Below are 14,580 nucleotides of genomic sequence, written 5' to 3'. Positions count from 1 at the left end.
GCAGAGTTAAGTGGGGGTAACACTGGTCTGTTGAAGCCAAAATTCCATTCAATATTTGTAAAAAGACTTTCAAGCATTTTTAAAGCATAAAAGCCTTTCTGTCCTGTTCTACCTTCCCAAAAAATTGACCAGTTAAAGAAAATGTTGCTATTTTTCAACATGGACCATATTTGCCCATGTTTGTATATCAAAGTATCTAATGAGAGCACCGTTTTTTGAAATCGGTCCAGTGTTCAACAAGAGCTTCAAAACGGGCTGCAATGTAATCCTCAGGGTAGTAATGCACTGTCAATGTGCGTCGACTTAAAGTGCTCAACTTTGCCACTGACAGACTCGAATTGTTTTAGAAGTGTCTGACAAAGAAATAAAACATTTACTTTTCACTTGATCCACTCTGTTTATTACCGTCTCCCTGCAACAACTCAACTTGCGAGACTTCATAATGACACTTTTATTGAGCGGACTTTATTTGACATAATAACAAACAGACCAGGTCAAGCCAAAAGTTAAAAAATAAAGTTTACTTTCTTTGTCAGACACTTCTAATAACAGTCTCAGCCTGTCAGTGGCAAAACAAGCACTTTTTAGAGGGCGTACATCAATGGTGTGATGTTGCCTCAAATGTTTGCAGCCTGTTTTGTTGCTGCCGTTTCAGCCCTATCGCTCAATACTGGACCAATTTCAAAAATTGTTGCTCCCATCAGTCACTTGGACACAAAACATGGGAAAATAGGGTCCAGGTTAAAAAATACCAAAGTTTTCCTTTAAGTGGTTGATTTCACTCCTCTGTACACCTGCACAAGAAAACTCCAGCCATAATTTCACCTGTCTGTCCACTGCTGCTGATCCTTCTCTGGTAGATCCTTTGCCCACTGTCTACTTTCACTGTAGCCTTTTATCTTCCCTGCAAGACACATATTCATTTAGCATAAACTTCTCTGTAGTTCAAGTCTACATTGAAACAGTTTTTTTTCTGATTTTTTTAACTGAAGCTGTAAACCTTTATGTCCTCATGTCAGGAGGACGTGACCTTCACTTACTTTCTACTTACTCGGAGTAAAAATTCCACTCTTGCTAATCCTTCTCCTTTTCTCAGTCCATCAGAAGCAGAATCATTGGTAAGACAAGGCTGAGTGTGTTTGGGCCTGGGTTAAAAGACACATGGCATGTTTAGCAGAATCTCTGTGGTAGCTGCTTGAACCTGGCTGACACAACAGATCCAATCAAATGTTAATCCAGTGCCCACTTCTCTTAAAGTTCAAACTGAGGGGGAAAAACTGTTAAATGTTAAAACAGAGGCATTTAAATTTCAATTTAGCCATGTGTGTGTTGATGGTACATGTGGAGAAGGAGAGGCAGATGACCCGGAGTCTCTAGAGCAAACACATCTACAAGTAAACACATCTCACTAATAGTGATATACGTAGTTTAAATGTAAAAGGAAGGTTATTATTACAGTTTTCTGCACTGTTAGGAAAAAGGCAAGATTATATGTTTATACCTTATCTGAAGTTATGTCAGGTTGGAGTCAGACTAATACCATGTACGGTACAGTTTCACACAAATCTTGCACCATTTCAACCGCAAACATTCAGCAGAATCTATCAAGCTTCACAATCATTACTTGCGCAGCCATGTCACACGAAACAGTGGGATTAACAAATATACATGTTATCAGCTAAAAAGGTAAAATGTGACAAATAAATAGAAGCAAATATACATTACCCCTCCATCCTCAAAATTAGCCCTAAAAACCAATAACAGCCAGCAAAGCTTCCCATGACACTATATTCGAGTAGTTACGCAAGTCCACACCTCTGGATCCATGTCTCCCCTGCTGCTTTACCACTATTTAAATAAAATATAAAAACACTTAGAGAGAGTGAACTCTCCTCGGGAAGAAAAACTGCATTTGAGTAGCTATATGTCAGTATTGTAAAGTAAATTTATGGCTAACACCATCTGTTCGTGAGAAAAAAAGTGGAGCAGCTCTGTGAAAAACACGATCCACGTCTGCAGGAGCTTGTCTCGTCTGTCAGGTGCCAAAGTACTTCACGTGTCAGCCATTTTGAGATGATGTTGCAGCTCAATGCAAACTGTGTCTGCAGCAGGGTGTAAGGCCTTGGGGAAGAGAAACAGGAGCTAGTGACAGTCTTTTTATCCTCCAGTTTTGGCCCAGCGAAAACTAAAACTACATGGTGGTTTGGTCATTACATGAGGATGAGTGCAGGGTTTGTTTGTGTGGTGATCAAGGTATCGCCACATGAATGATTGGGTAGGCACAGTGAGACAAACACCCAGGAGGTCTGGCAGAAAATATGCAGTAACAGATCATAACACTTGAGAATGTGCTAGATCGAGAATATTAAGTTGTAGAAACAGATAATACCTAAATGGACTGTATCGCAAACCTTTTCCTATGACTGATTTCATGTTAAGGTGCCGATCCATGAACACTGCCTCTCCTCCGTCACTTCTCATATTATTACAATATTCCAGTATTTGCACCAGTTAAGACATTATCCAACACTTATCATATTAGTGTGTGCACTATGCAGGGCAGCAGGAATGAAGTTATGATATATCAAAAAAGAGGCATAGGAGGGCTCAGAAGCTTGTTGGAGGTCAGATTTGGGGGCAAAGGAAGCAGCTTTGCCAGTCCCGGAGGCTGAGAGGTCAGACGTTGTTGGGGCTAACGTTCTTCAGGTTGTTGAGCTCCAGCTCCAGCTGGCGTATTCGCACGTCCTTGGTGGTCAGCTCCTCCTTCAGCCGCCGCAGTTCCTCCTGCTGCCGGAAGAACATCCGCAGGAGCTACGGGAAGAAAAAGAAAGACTTGTGCATGTAACAAATACACTTTGACAAATAAGAAAGAAAATCTGATGTTAATAGAGAGAATTTTGACACGCCTACTGTTTAGATTTATACTGTTTTCACCTGGTGAGTGTGTGAGTGTGTGTGTGTGTGTGTGTGCACCCCTACAACTATTTTCTAAAAGTAGATTATTAGGTACGTAGAGAGACAGCAGAGTAGAGATACCTCATTCTCTGTCCTGGGCGGTACATTCTCCAGCAGGTCGATCCCATTCACCACCACGCTCTTCTTTTCCTTCACTGGGGCCTTGAACACTAACTGGTTTGGTCGGTGGTAACCGTCCTTCAGAGACATCAAGACTGGGTCTGTTTGGACAAAGTACGTAAAAACTCTCATGTGAAAACCAACACAAGGCACAGAGAGGCACAAGTCCTTCACAGACCACCAGATCAATCTAGTATTGCTCTGTGTTGGTCCAACTCCCTATAACAGTGACAGATTGAAGAGATGGCAATGAAAAAGAAGTAAAGACAGTGATTGACAGTAACTGTATTTTATCGCCATGTTTTGCTGTAGCTTTGTTTTCAAATATCTGTCACGACTAAGAGATGACTTCCAGAGCATCACATCACCAAATGCAGGGTAACATGTTGGTATTAAACTTAGATCTTTTCCCTACAAATGGCTTCTGTTAAAAGGTTGTTTCATAAATCACCAAAGAAGCATCAACCAATCCAGTGTGTGTTATTTTACCTCTGTTAATCCCTCCCAGCCATTCACTTGCAGACAGCGCAGGTTCTGTCCCTGCTGTCATGGGGTAGATGTCCTCCTGGTATGTGTCTGACTGTAAACCAGAAAACACCACACACATTATTATCATATCGATTAGATTTGGCATCTGGGAAAATAACTCTTATATCAGTGTCTTAAACATATGGAGGGGTATTAGGACCAGGCATAGGATTTTAAATTTTACTTTGCATTATGAAAATAAAGTCAAAATGTTGGGAATAAAATCAAACTTTCAGAAATTGTGCCATGCATAAAAAAAAAAAATGAGGAAGATTTTTGTATTTGCATTCAAGAACGCTGCGATCATCTGCTGCTGGTTTGTTGGAGGTTCCCAGCAACAACTGGAAGAATATCGGGGATGCGGCCTTTGTCAATGACGCCCCAAAGCTATGAAACACACTATCTACAGATATCAGGGAAGCTAGCTCGCTAAATGTTTTTAAAAGAAAGCTTATCTCTTTTCACAACATTTCTACTTTATTGAGGCGGTTGTAACTCAGCTCAGGAGATTGGCTGCTTGATCCCCTGCTCCTGCAGTCAGCATGTCGAAGTATCCTGTATCCTAACTCCAAATTGCGGCTGTGCCAACAATGTGTGAGTGCGTGTGAATGTTTAAGCTGAGTAGCAGGTGGCACCTTTTATTGTAGCCTCGGCTACCAGTGTATGAATGTGTGTGGATGGGTGAATGAGGCAAATAGTGTAAAAGTGCTTCAAGGGTTGGAAGACTATATATATATGCAAAATATGGAAAACCCTGCCTTTAAATATCTGACCTGCTGGCTCAGTGGATAGTTTGAAATGACAAATTTTAAACAACAACACAAACCTTTGGAGTGCATATGGACAATAAACTGGACTGGTCCAAAAACAGGTCAGAGCTGCCTCCATTTTCTGAGGAGGTCCGTCAACATCTGCTGGACAATGCTGAGGATGTTTTATGAGTCTGTGGTGGCCAGTGCTGTCCTGTTTGCTGCTGTGTGCTGGGGCAGCAGGTTGAGGGTAGCAGACGCCAACAGACTCAATAAACTGATTCCTAAGGCCCGTAACATGGCGGGGGCGGAGCTGGACTCTCTGGTGGCAGTGTTAGAGAGGAGGACGCTGTCTAAGATACATGTTGTCTTGGACAATGTCTCCCACCCTTTCCACCATGTGCTGGTCAGACACAGGAGCAAATTCAGTGACAGACTTATTCCCCCGAGATGCACCACAGAGCGCCACAGGAAGTCACTCCTGCCTGTGGCTATAAACATGTGCAGCTCCTCCCTCAGAGTGTCTGCTGAGTCAGTAGACTGGCAACTGGACTTTATTCACCATCTGAATTTATTATTCCCAAGTTTCTCTTGGGTGCAGTTATTAAACTGCTGCAGTAGTTTTCAGTATACGACTTTATTACACACGTAACTGTACATATTTCTTATGTTTACTTTTATTCTATTCTTGTTTATTCTATTGATGTTTATATTGTAGTTAAATTTCACACTGACAGCCTCACCATAGTGACGATATATATTTTATTTTTTAATATTTTTATATCTAAAGTACTAGTGTTAAACACTGTAGCATAACGCATATTCTATTTTTTATTTTTATTTTGATGTACATTTTCATTTCTATTTTATTTTATGTCATTTTATTTTTATTTTATTGCTTTATATTTACATACTTCTATTTCTTCTCTTATTCTTCTTATAATTCACTATTCTTAACATTGGAGCAACTGTAACGAATCACAATGCAGCTACGTGTTTTAATATTTTTAAAATGTTCTTTTAATTGGTTGATTAATTAATTAATTTATTTATGTATTCTTCTTATTTCTCCTTGAATGAGTGTATGATTTTATTTCTTTGCTGTTTGGCTCTGCCGCTGAATTTTAAATCACTTTGTGCTGCATTCTGTGCACGAAAGGTGCTATATGAATAAAGTTAATTCATTCATATGTAAATGTATATATACATCTTTCTCCTGTAATGTATTTTTTCTCATGCCTGACACTAGTGCTGAAAGTTTGACTTCATCCTCAACCTTTCGATTTCATTCTTGTAATATTTCTCCTTATGCCTGGCCCAGTATTATTCCATATAAAGAAGCTTTCTTTGTTTCAAAGCATGAAATGTGACCTCTCTGCACGGGTTTGAAAAGATGTTTTATGCACACCACTGCCTCAGCGAGCACTTACTGTCCTCTTCTTTCTGTTTTGCTGCAGACCACCGACACATTTGTTCCAAAGTGAAACCAGTAAATGAAAAATTATCCTCTTGTGTTGGGATTAATTACCTCTGTCCTTGTTTGCTCTCAGCTCTGATTAGCCAGCTTACACACTGTGTGTTTCTGTTCATTACATGCCAGAATACTGTGTATCTTAGAGAAGTTGATTAAAGTCAGACAAAACCTTAATGGCTCTCTAACCCATTATGTGCTAGATGAATGTGACATATTGCAGAAATGATTAATAATGAGAGAACAGAGTAGAATCAGTTCATTTCATTATTTCGCTCACCCTTCTTGGCACAATCATGGAAATGGGCTCAATCAAACCCTTCAGGGTGACAAGCTTGTAGAAGCGGAACACCTCGCAAGCTCCCACATCCAGCCCGTGCTTTGGCATCACACCTGCAGACAAAAACAAGAGAGCATGTGGTGCCACAACCGTTTTGACAACATGACATCTTCTCCCAGAATTCATGGCTATTTTGGAGTCACATCAACAGGAGAAAAACATCAACCTGCTGCAAAACGACAGCCAGAATGTGGAGCTCAGAAAACTACAGCGAGGGGATATTTAAATTCATCTGGCTCTTTTTCCCTGCAACACCACTTTCAGATGAGTGACCCCCCCCCCCCCCCCCCCCCCGTCTCTAAAGACTGCTCATGAAGTGGTTTGGATGTGTCCCTCTGCTCTCAGCAAGAGAGCTCATATATTGTTCATCAACAAATGACTTACCAAGTCCTTTCTGTGGTGCCGGGGACCGGAACTCCATTAGGTATTGTAAGTACGGCTTCTCTGTGGTAATCTCAAAGTAACGGATGTTGCCGTCCCCCTGCCAAGGCACCAGAATGTGGCAATTACAGAACAGATCAACACGTAGCTCCTCAAAGTTTCAACCGTGTCATGTTTTTCACATCAGGCTTCTTAAAGGTGGAGTCAGTGATTCTGGAGAAAGACTGCTGACATTCATGCACCAGATTTACTGTCCCTCTCGCTCCCACTGTCCTTCTCTTTACACTGCACATCCATGGCCTTTCCCTGCCCTGTGCACATCATGATATTGTTGTGTGGCTCAGTCTGAGCAATTTTGTTTGTTTGTTACTTACAGAGTCATGGCTGAACATGCAGCTCTCTGTCAGTGAGGAGATATTTGCTGAATCTGACAAAGTGTATTAGGTTAGAATTGCTGACTGCACTTTCAGTGCATTAACTACAGCCTCATCTTATTTGGTGCTGTGCTCCAATTCTAAGAATAAACTGTACTGTTATAGATTTAAATTATTTCAATGTTTCTTTAAATGTTTTAAATGAAGGGAGGGCACTGATGATGAGAAAAGTAAAATTCATCTCTTTTAGAGCAACCATCTTACCAGTTCAAGACTGATATTATAAATAACAAGCATTAACAGGTGTGAAAAATGTGACTTTGCAACTGAAGTGATGACAGATAATTGAAGGATGTTTCAAAGTGTTAAGTATTGAATATTTTAACAATAACTTTTATAATGTGAATGTCACTCTGCAAACTGATTTACATTTACATACAAGATTAATAATGATATCACATTTCAGTCACCCAAACTGGATCGGGTATCTGACACAGATTGAAAAACGACCTGTAGAAACAACTTGTCAAATATTAAGGCTGCATAATATTCAAAGAAAAAAAAAAAAGATGAAGCGATATGAGTCATAATTTTTGCATTTCATTTTCACTGAAAAAGAAAAAAAAAAGATGGTGTGATTTTTCTGGGGTCTGTACTAGGTGTCAGGATCCATTGATCTGGCTCAATTGATTGATTCAATGATCCAATGTCATCGATGCAAAGTGAAAACATCAATCTATATCTCCATATTTTGGTCATACCTTTATTTTGAAAGCCTGTGTCACTGTCAAACAGAGACAGGCAGATGGCAAGCAACCGAGAGAAAGACGATAAGGATAACGTTACTTATTTGGGAATAAATCATTAGAGTGGATAGTATTGTGATTTTGATAAATATTTCTATTAATTGTGCAGCCCTATCAAATATAAGGCATAAAAACAGACATTACAAGAAACATATTTGACACTGACACATCAAATTTATCTCATACTGGTTTGACATTGACCTTTTTGCTCAGTTTATTTATGAGGCACTTCCTCCTCCTCTACATTTTTGTTGATGGGATGCCAAATGGCGACATTCTTACTAAACTATTAATGTGAATTATGCATGTATGTTGTTGTTGCTTTAAAAAGGTCATTGTTGACCTTTATAGCTTATTATTTTATTTGGTATTTGCCATATTAAATTTGTACTGATTGTTTATACCCTATCTAGTCAGGTGACAATTTCAATCGTCTCTCCTGGGTCTGTAAATGCCTGTATCTCTCCTACACACTTGTTATTATCAGCGTACAAACATCTTTAATTATAAAAAGATGAATACTAACCTAGTAGAAACCCTTCATAGTAGAAAAATTAAAGGAGCTGTATACGACATGCAGAGTGTGTGAGTCAGAGTTTGATTCAGCTGTCTACATACAGCTCTTGACATGGAATTGGCTGAGCCGGTGGCTAGCAGCTAATGGTGCTAGCAGCTAAAACAGTGCTAACAATGGCAACAGTGCTGACCGAGCTTACATTGTTAACCTGGGGGAAAGCGCAGGGTGGGTGTTGGCTTTTGTTACATGGCTGCTCCCATATCAGCGGTAACTGCCTGGTGAGTGCAGTGCAGATTGGCAGCGGTTAGCTAGCCAGAGGGACACACTGACGGGGACTCATATGCACAAACATTCACATTAAATGTCATTAACAACTCCTTTACATTTTACATCCGAATCAGGTAAATCTGATAAATACTACAGTCATGAAAAACTGTTACGACACAGATGGGGTTGGTGCTGACCTTGCCTGCCAGGTACAACATGTGCGTGTCAGCATCATAGAAGGGAAACAACAGTCCTGAGAGGCCGTCTATGTCCTCCTCCACAATTGGCATGGACAAATCCTCCTGGGAAGAGCAACACACACACACACACACACAGGGAATTAAATACACACACAGGCTCCACCCACTCTGGCATTACATGCACAAGCCATATGGAGGTGTTGTCTGACCTGATCCCAGAGAGCGATCTGTCGGGTGTTCCAGCGTGAAACCCCTGTGGTGAGCAGTCGCTTCATGTTACCCAGGAACACCACTCGGTTTACACGGTGGTTCTTACAGCTGGCTTGCTGTCGGAGCAACGCACAAAAACAAAGCTTTAATGGTACATGCACCTCAAGTTCATTCTCTAAAGTATTTTAATTATTCAGTCTTGTGACTATTATATTGTTCTGACAAGACAGAGAAAGAATATGGCTCTATAACAGGCAACCCTCCAATATCTTAATGACATAACATTTTAATTATTTAATACATGGTTTTAATAGTTACTCTATAACCTTGGCATACCAGCATCAATATTATTTTATCTAATTTTCTTTTTAAATGAAATACCACAGCCAAAAATACACCTCTGTTTCAGAGTAAATCTGTATTTCAGGTACAGAATATTTTTATGATTTGTCCCTTCTCTTTCTGTCACTTCTGCTCCTCCTGCTGATTGGTCTTGATCACCTCCACTTGGTGCACCAGCGCCACAGCACATGGGTCTAATTAGAAACCATTTCATCATAGTGATCAGGTGGCAGGATCACCAAGGTCAAACAATAAGTGGTTGAGGAGTGGTGTAGTTTTTAATTAGCAATAAAATGAAATGATGAATTATTATTGTGTAGACAGAAATTAATTTGACCAAAGTTTTGGCTTTAAAAACTGAATACGTGTCCTCATGGAGCTGGAGTCTCTCTAAAGACCTGAAGGTACAAGGCCTGCCGAAGGACTAAGGAGACAATACAGCCAAAATGATGAGTGGAGAGCCTGAACATTACACAATATTTGACTGTTAAACATCTGATTTTAAAGCCATCAGCATTAATCAGCTGCTGTATCAGCCTCCAGTCTCCTGGTTTCAGGCCTTCCACAAGATTTTTGCAGCAGGGATTTTTTTTTTCCATTCAGCAACACGAGCATCAGTGAGGTCGAGCACTGATATTGTGCAATAAGATCTGGCTCAGTGTCTCTGACCCTGTTCTTCCCAAGGGTACTGGATGGGGTTGAAATCAGGGCTCTGTGCAAGCCAGTCAGGTTCTTCCACACCAAACTGTAAACCTTTATGAACCTAACATTAGGGGTGGAGGTATGTTGAAACAGGACAGTGCCTCCTTGAAGCTTTTGTCACAAATCTAGAGGTACTCTATATCCTAAAATATAAGTATATCTAATATAAGTTTCTCCTAATTTGAACTAGGGGGCCTAAACCATGGAAAACAGCTCAACAAAAGAACACATACTTTTGTGTTTATGAGGTCACAATTAATAATTGCCTCAGTATAATCAGTCATAGTAAAGGATATTTTCAACACAAACAGTTGTCCCCTAAATATGCACACTCCCACAAAAATACCCACTCCCTCCTGCTGACCTGAAGGACGGCCCCGGAGCGTGGCTCAATGACACGCAGCTTCTTGTCTTTGCAGCTGGTGGCCAGCAGGCTGCCATCTGTGTTGAAGGACATGCTGAGGATGACGTCAGTGTGGCAGTCGATCATTTTCACCGGCTCTCCGATCTCCAGGTTCCAGATCAGGATCTGACACAGTCAGGAGGGATTGTTTGGGTGGAGCTGTTAGATGGCTGTGGTGCTTGAATCAGTGATGTTATTAAGTTGTGAGCTCATCAAAAGGATCTGAGTTTGTTTTTGTGTGCGACTACTAATATCAGACAGTATTCTCCGCTGATATCTAAAGTGAGATAAGAAGCATGTCTCATGGTTTCAACAGAGGCTAAATATCATATTCTGTTCTTTGAAAAGCACTCATCAATGCTTTATTGAATCACAGGGCTGCAACAAATCATTTTTTCTATGTAGGAACTATTTGCCTTCAACAGAACTACACCCTCCAACCGAATCACCACATGGAAGGAAGTGTGCATCTACTCATGAACAAGAGGCTTGAGCTAATGAAAGATGTAAACATAAATAGTGTCCCCCTCGGCTGAGCTGTAACGTTAGCTAGCTCGGTGGTGCTAGGTAAGCTAGCAGTCGATGCACACTTAAGCCTGATTTATGGTCCTGCGTTAAATCAACGACGTCGCTACGTCGTAGGGTATGTGGCTACGCAGAAGGCTCGCCGTAGCCCCCGGCGTAGCCTGACGTGCACCTCCCCAAAAATGTAACTACACGTCGAGGCGATGCAGACCCAGCGCAGACCGAGAGGGCTGTGAGTGGTTTGCTTGGTAGCAACGCGTTTCCAGTTCCATATTTCCAGATTGCGCCATCCCCGCCATCTTTAAACATCTTCTGTTGCGATGTAGATGTTGCAGTATTAAGGCCCATTTATGCTCAACGTTCAATACGGATACGGATACGGACCGATATGGACGGAGCCGTCTGTCCGTGCTCCGCGTTCATTTCTCTGTGACCGGAAAAGCCAGAAGCTAAACAAAGAATCAACTGGAGACAACGATGACCATTCAGGAAAGGAACGCAGCCTCCTACCGCTCTGGCGGTGAATTGCACCGCGACAAAATGGAGTGACGGAGAAGTTCGAAGGGTTCACGACGGTGTCACGGCAACGACGTAGGTACGTTGTAGGTACGCCACAGGACCATAAATCAGGCTTTACCTCTGCACAGTCATATGGTTGGAGAGTGTAGTTTGGTAGAGGGAAAATAGTCCCTATGTGAAACTGCTCGCAGCAAGGTCTGCGAATCATCTTGAGTTAACAGGTCATGATTTCTCGAAAGAGACAGTGTTGTTGAGTTTTTCAACGTCGTTTTTGGCGCTTTGAGCACCACAAGGCGAGTGCCATCTAGTTCCATTATACTGAAGAGAAGGAAAACATCTCTATGGCCGATATCTCCAACACTCAACAACTCACACCAAAACAATCTAGATCAGTAAATATCACTACAGGTAAGAGAAAAACATGTACTTTTGATTTTGGGGTGAACTGTCTCTTTAAGAATAACTATATAGAAACAGCCAGTATTCTTGCTGATGGTCTCATCTTTTTATGTAGGTCATATAGGGGCATCAGTGTTGAACTGTGTAGTTGCTGTCACTCCTGAATGAGCTAAATAACACAAATTGACAAAATATAATGAGTATCTAAGAAAGAATATTTCCTTAAACGTGTGTTTTATGTTAACTGAATCACTGTGCAGGTGATGTTCATGCTGCTGCCACTGTACAATGTTTATTCAAGCTTGGTTACTCGTCACTGATGTGGTACCTTGTAGTCGTAGCCAGCACTGAAAAGAATGCCGCTGCTGGTGGGGTGCCACTCGATCACGCCCACCCGTCTGCTGTGGCCATACAGCTCCAGCACCGCCTCCGTCATGTTGCGCCTCAGACCGCCCTCTGGGATCTCCCATACTCGCACCTGCCACGTTCACATAAACAGAGTCAGTATAAAGGAATACACAGTGTGTCTGGGTTGTTATAAAGCACACACATACACACACACACGTTTTTATAAAATGGGTCAGTAAGTATTATGCTTTTGTCAGAGGCCACTTCATATTTGTCTTTAATATAAACTACAATCAGTGTGACACAGCTAGAGATCCCTCTGATCAAAAATAGCACAGTATCAATGTAGCCCATTGCATTAGGATTAGACTGGATTACAGCGATGGCCACAGGCTCTGTGTTCGACCAGAGGAGATTATCCGTCAACAAGTGAAAGTACTATACAGGGCACAGTGCTACTATGTCTTTACTATGCTCAGCAGTGTAATGCAACAGCTGCATGCACTGGGAAAAAAAGGCCCACAGATTCCCAGTATTTGTCATGTAACATCTGAGATTAAGACTAATACTGATTACATTTGACATTGTGTATGATGTCATTTATGTAATCAGTTACTGAACAGCTAGTGTGTGTATTTCTTATTTCACACAAACAGCAACCAGCCAGGAGTGAAAAATGAAGCCGATGCGGAAGTTCCAAAATACTGCAGTTCCTCAAATGGCCACTTGAGGCTGGCTCCAAAATCCCCATCAACCTCCATTTTAAAATGCCGAACTTTACAGCAGAAATAAACATGTTTACAGCCTGGTACACAAAACAGTTACGGTCTCCAAAAACTGTATGTGAGGTGAATTTATATACAACTCTCTTGTTTACATTTCATTTAGGCTTAAAGTTAAGGTGGGTGCCGTCAGTTGACAAGTCAGTACTGTGACAACAACGATGGTTAGGTTATGTAACCATGGTGTTACCTCAGATTTACAGAGTGCAGGGGTAACTGTAGATACTTCAGTCTGTTTTCAGGTCATGGCAGTTAAGTGTAACGTTTTGGTTGCCATAAAAAAGTCTTGTTCAGTGTTTTTAGTTCTGGGTCTTTAACAGGGGTCCACAACCCCTACAGTTTCCTCAGATTTACCACAGGGGGACCCACGCAGTTATTGTTTTGTCACTAGATAGGCAGCTAAATCACTGTGTGTGTCTGTTACAGCGAGGCAAACTAGTTAGCTAGCAGTTGCGTACTGTCCAGACATACTGGCTAAGTAGCTGTGTTATTGTTTCAAGTGTGCGGACATTATTGCGGGCCATCCACCTCAGAAAAAACATGATACATAAATCTATAATTCTGCTAGTAATTATTATTTTCATATCTTAGTATTGTATGCATCATAAAGGGGTATGTTTGGCACTTAAGGTTGCTGTACATGTTGCTGTGGGTCTAGTTTAATATGCAACCCAATTTTGTACAAAATGTTTAGCAAGAGGTCTCTGCTCCATCTCTCTTCAGCTAAAGGGTCCTTGCCCTAAAAAATGTCAAAGACCCCTGATTTTGCTGTTTTTTGTTAGCAAAACTAAGCATCATCACAGCTAGCCATAGCTGTTAATGCAGCATGCTAACTAAGCTAGCTGCTAAATATAGTTATCTCTACCATCTCATCTCAATATAGTCACTTCTGGCTCCAAAAAGCAAGTTAGACAGCAAAAATACAAACTCCAGGCTTCTAAATGTAAGTCCATAAACCACTCGGTGACTTTACGATGGTTACGTCTATCATTTTTACAGTCTATGATTCCACATCTGTCATTTGCCATTTTCAGGCCACTGGCTCACAACAACAACAACAACCAGAGCAGCTGCCAGCTGAAATCCAATCACAGGCTTGTGTCCAGTATTCGATGACCTCTTTGCCTTCTGGCCCAGCGGCTGTCAACCTCAGCATCACACAGCCTCATGATTTCACAGATAGTGTGTGTTTCACATCTTCAAAGCCCTACCATCATTCAGCACCATTACCTTCTATAATCAGTCTGAGCTGACCTGTTTGGTAAAAAGCAGACGTTAAAAATGAAAGTAAGTGGGACACGTACCGAGGTGTCCTCAGAGCAGGATGCTATGATGTTTTCAAAGAAGGGATTCCACTTGATATCCAGAACGTTGCCTTGGTGGCCGCACACCTTTGGGTGATGAGAGTCCAGGCGGCCGGTCTGAAACAGAGCGAGAGGAGTACGTTATTTTACATTTTAGTGTTCCTGTTTTAGCATGTGGGTGAAAGGAATGAAAATATGAGCATATATGACAATCTACTGTACTGTGAGCTACAATATTCGCAATACTGACTCCCTGTCCACTTTCAAATCCCATCTGTGAAAACACACCTTTTTCAAGCTGGCTTATTCGGTCTGATTTAATAGAGACACATATGGTG

General features: G+C 41.3%; 1 protein-coding gene across 2 annotated transcripts in view; it reads right to left on the bottom strand.

Annotated features, from left to right (window-relative positions):
• Nucleotides 1–1,412: 1,412 nt before the first annotated feature.
• Nucleotides 1,413–14,580, bottom strand: part of coro2ba (coronin, actin binding protein, 2Ba) — a 70,863-nt gene continuing 57,695 nt past the window's right edge. For both annotated transcript variants that reach the window (XM_078174110.1, XM_033621226.2), the window contains exons 3-12: nucleotides 14,243–14,359; nucleotides 12,137–12,286; nucleotides 10,327–10,491; nucleotides 8,918–9,034; nucleotides 8,706–8,810; nucleotides 6,548–6,644; nucleotides 6,104–6,216; nucleotides 3,565–3,655; nucleotides 3,037–3,176; nucleotides 1,413–2,811 (exon numbers count right to left, since the gene is read on the bottom strand). In XM_078174110.1, coding sequence (XP_078030236.1) covers nucleotides 2,677–2,811; nucleotides 3,037–3,176; nucleotides 3,565–3,655; nucleotides 6,104–6,216; nucleotides 6,548–6,644; nucleotides 8,706–8,810; nucleotides 8,918–9,034; nucleotides 10,327–10,491; nucleotides 12,137–12,286; nucleotides 14,243–14,359 — 1,230 coding nt within the window. In that variant the 3' untranslated portion in view covers nucleotides 1,413–2,676. The remainder of the gene's footprint in view (nucleotides 2,812–3,036; nucleotides 3,177–3,564; nucleotides 3,656–6,103; nucleotides 6,217–6,547; nucleotides 6,645–8,705; nucleotides 8,811–8,917; nucleotides 9,035–10,326; nucleotides 10,492–12,136; nucleotides 12,287–14,242; nucleotides 14,360–14,580) is intronic.

The sequence above is a fragment of the Epinephelus lanceolatus genome, chromosome 2, assembly GCF_041903045.1.
Source record: "Epinephelus lanceolatus isolate andai-2023 chromosome 2, ASM4190304v1, whole genome shotgun sequence".
In the NCBI taxonomy this organism is placed as follows: Eukaryota; Metazoa; Chordata; class Actinopteri; order Perciformes; family Serranidae; genus Epinephelus; species Epinephelus lanceolatus.
This window is presented reverse-complemented; position numbering and strand designations above follow the sequence as displayed.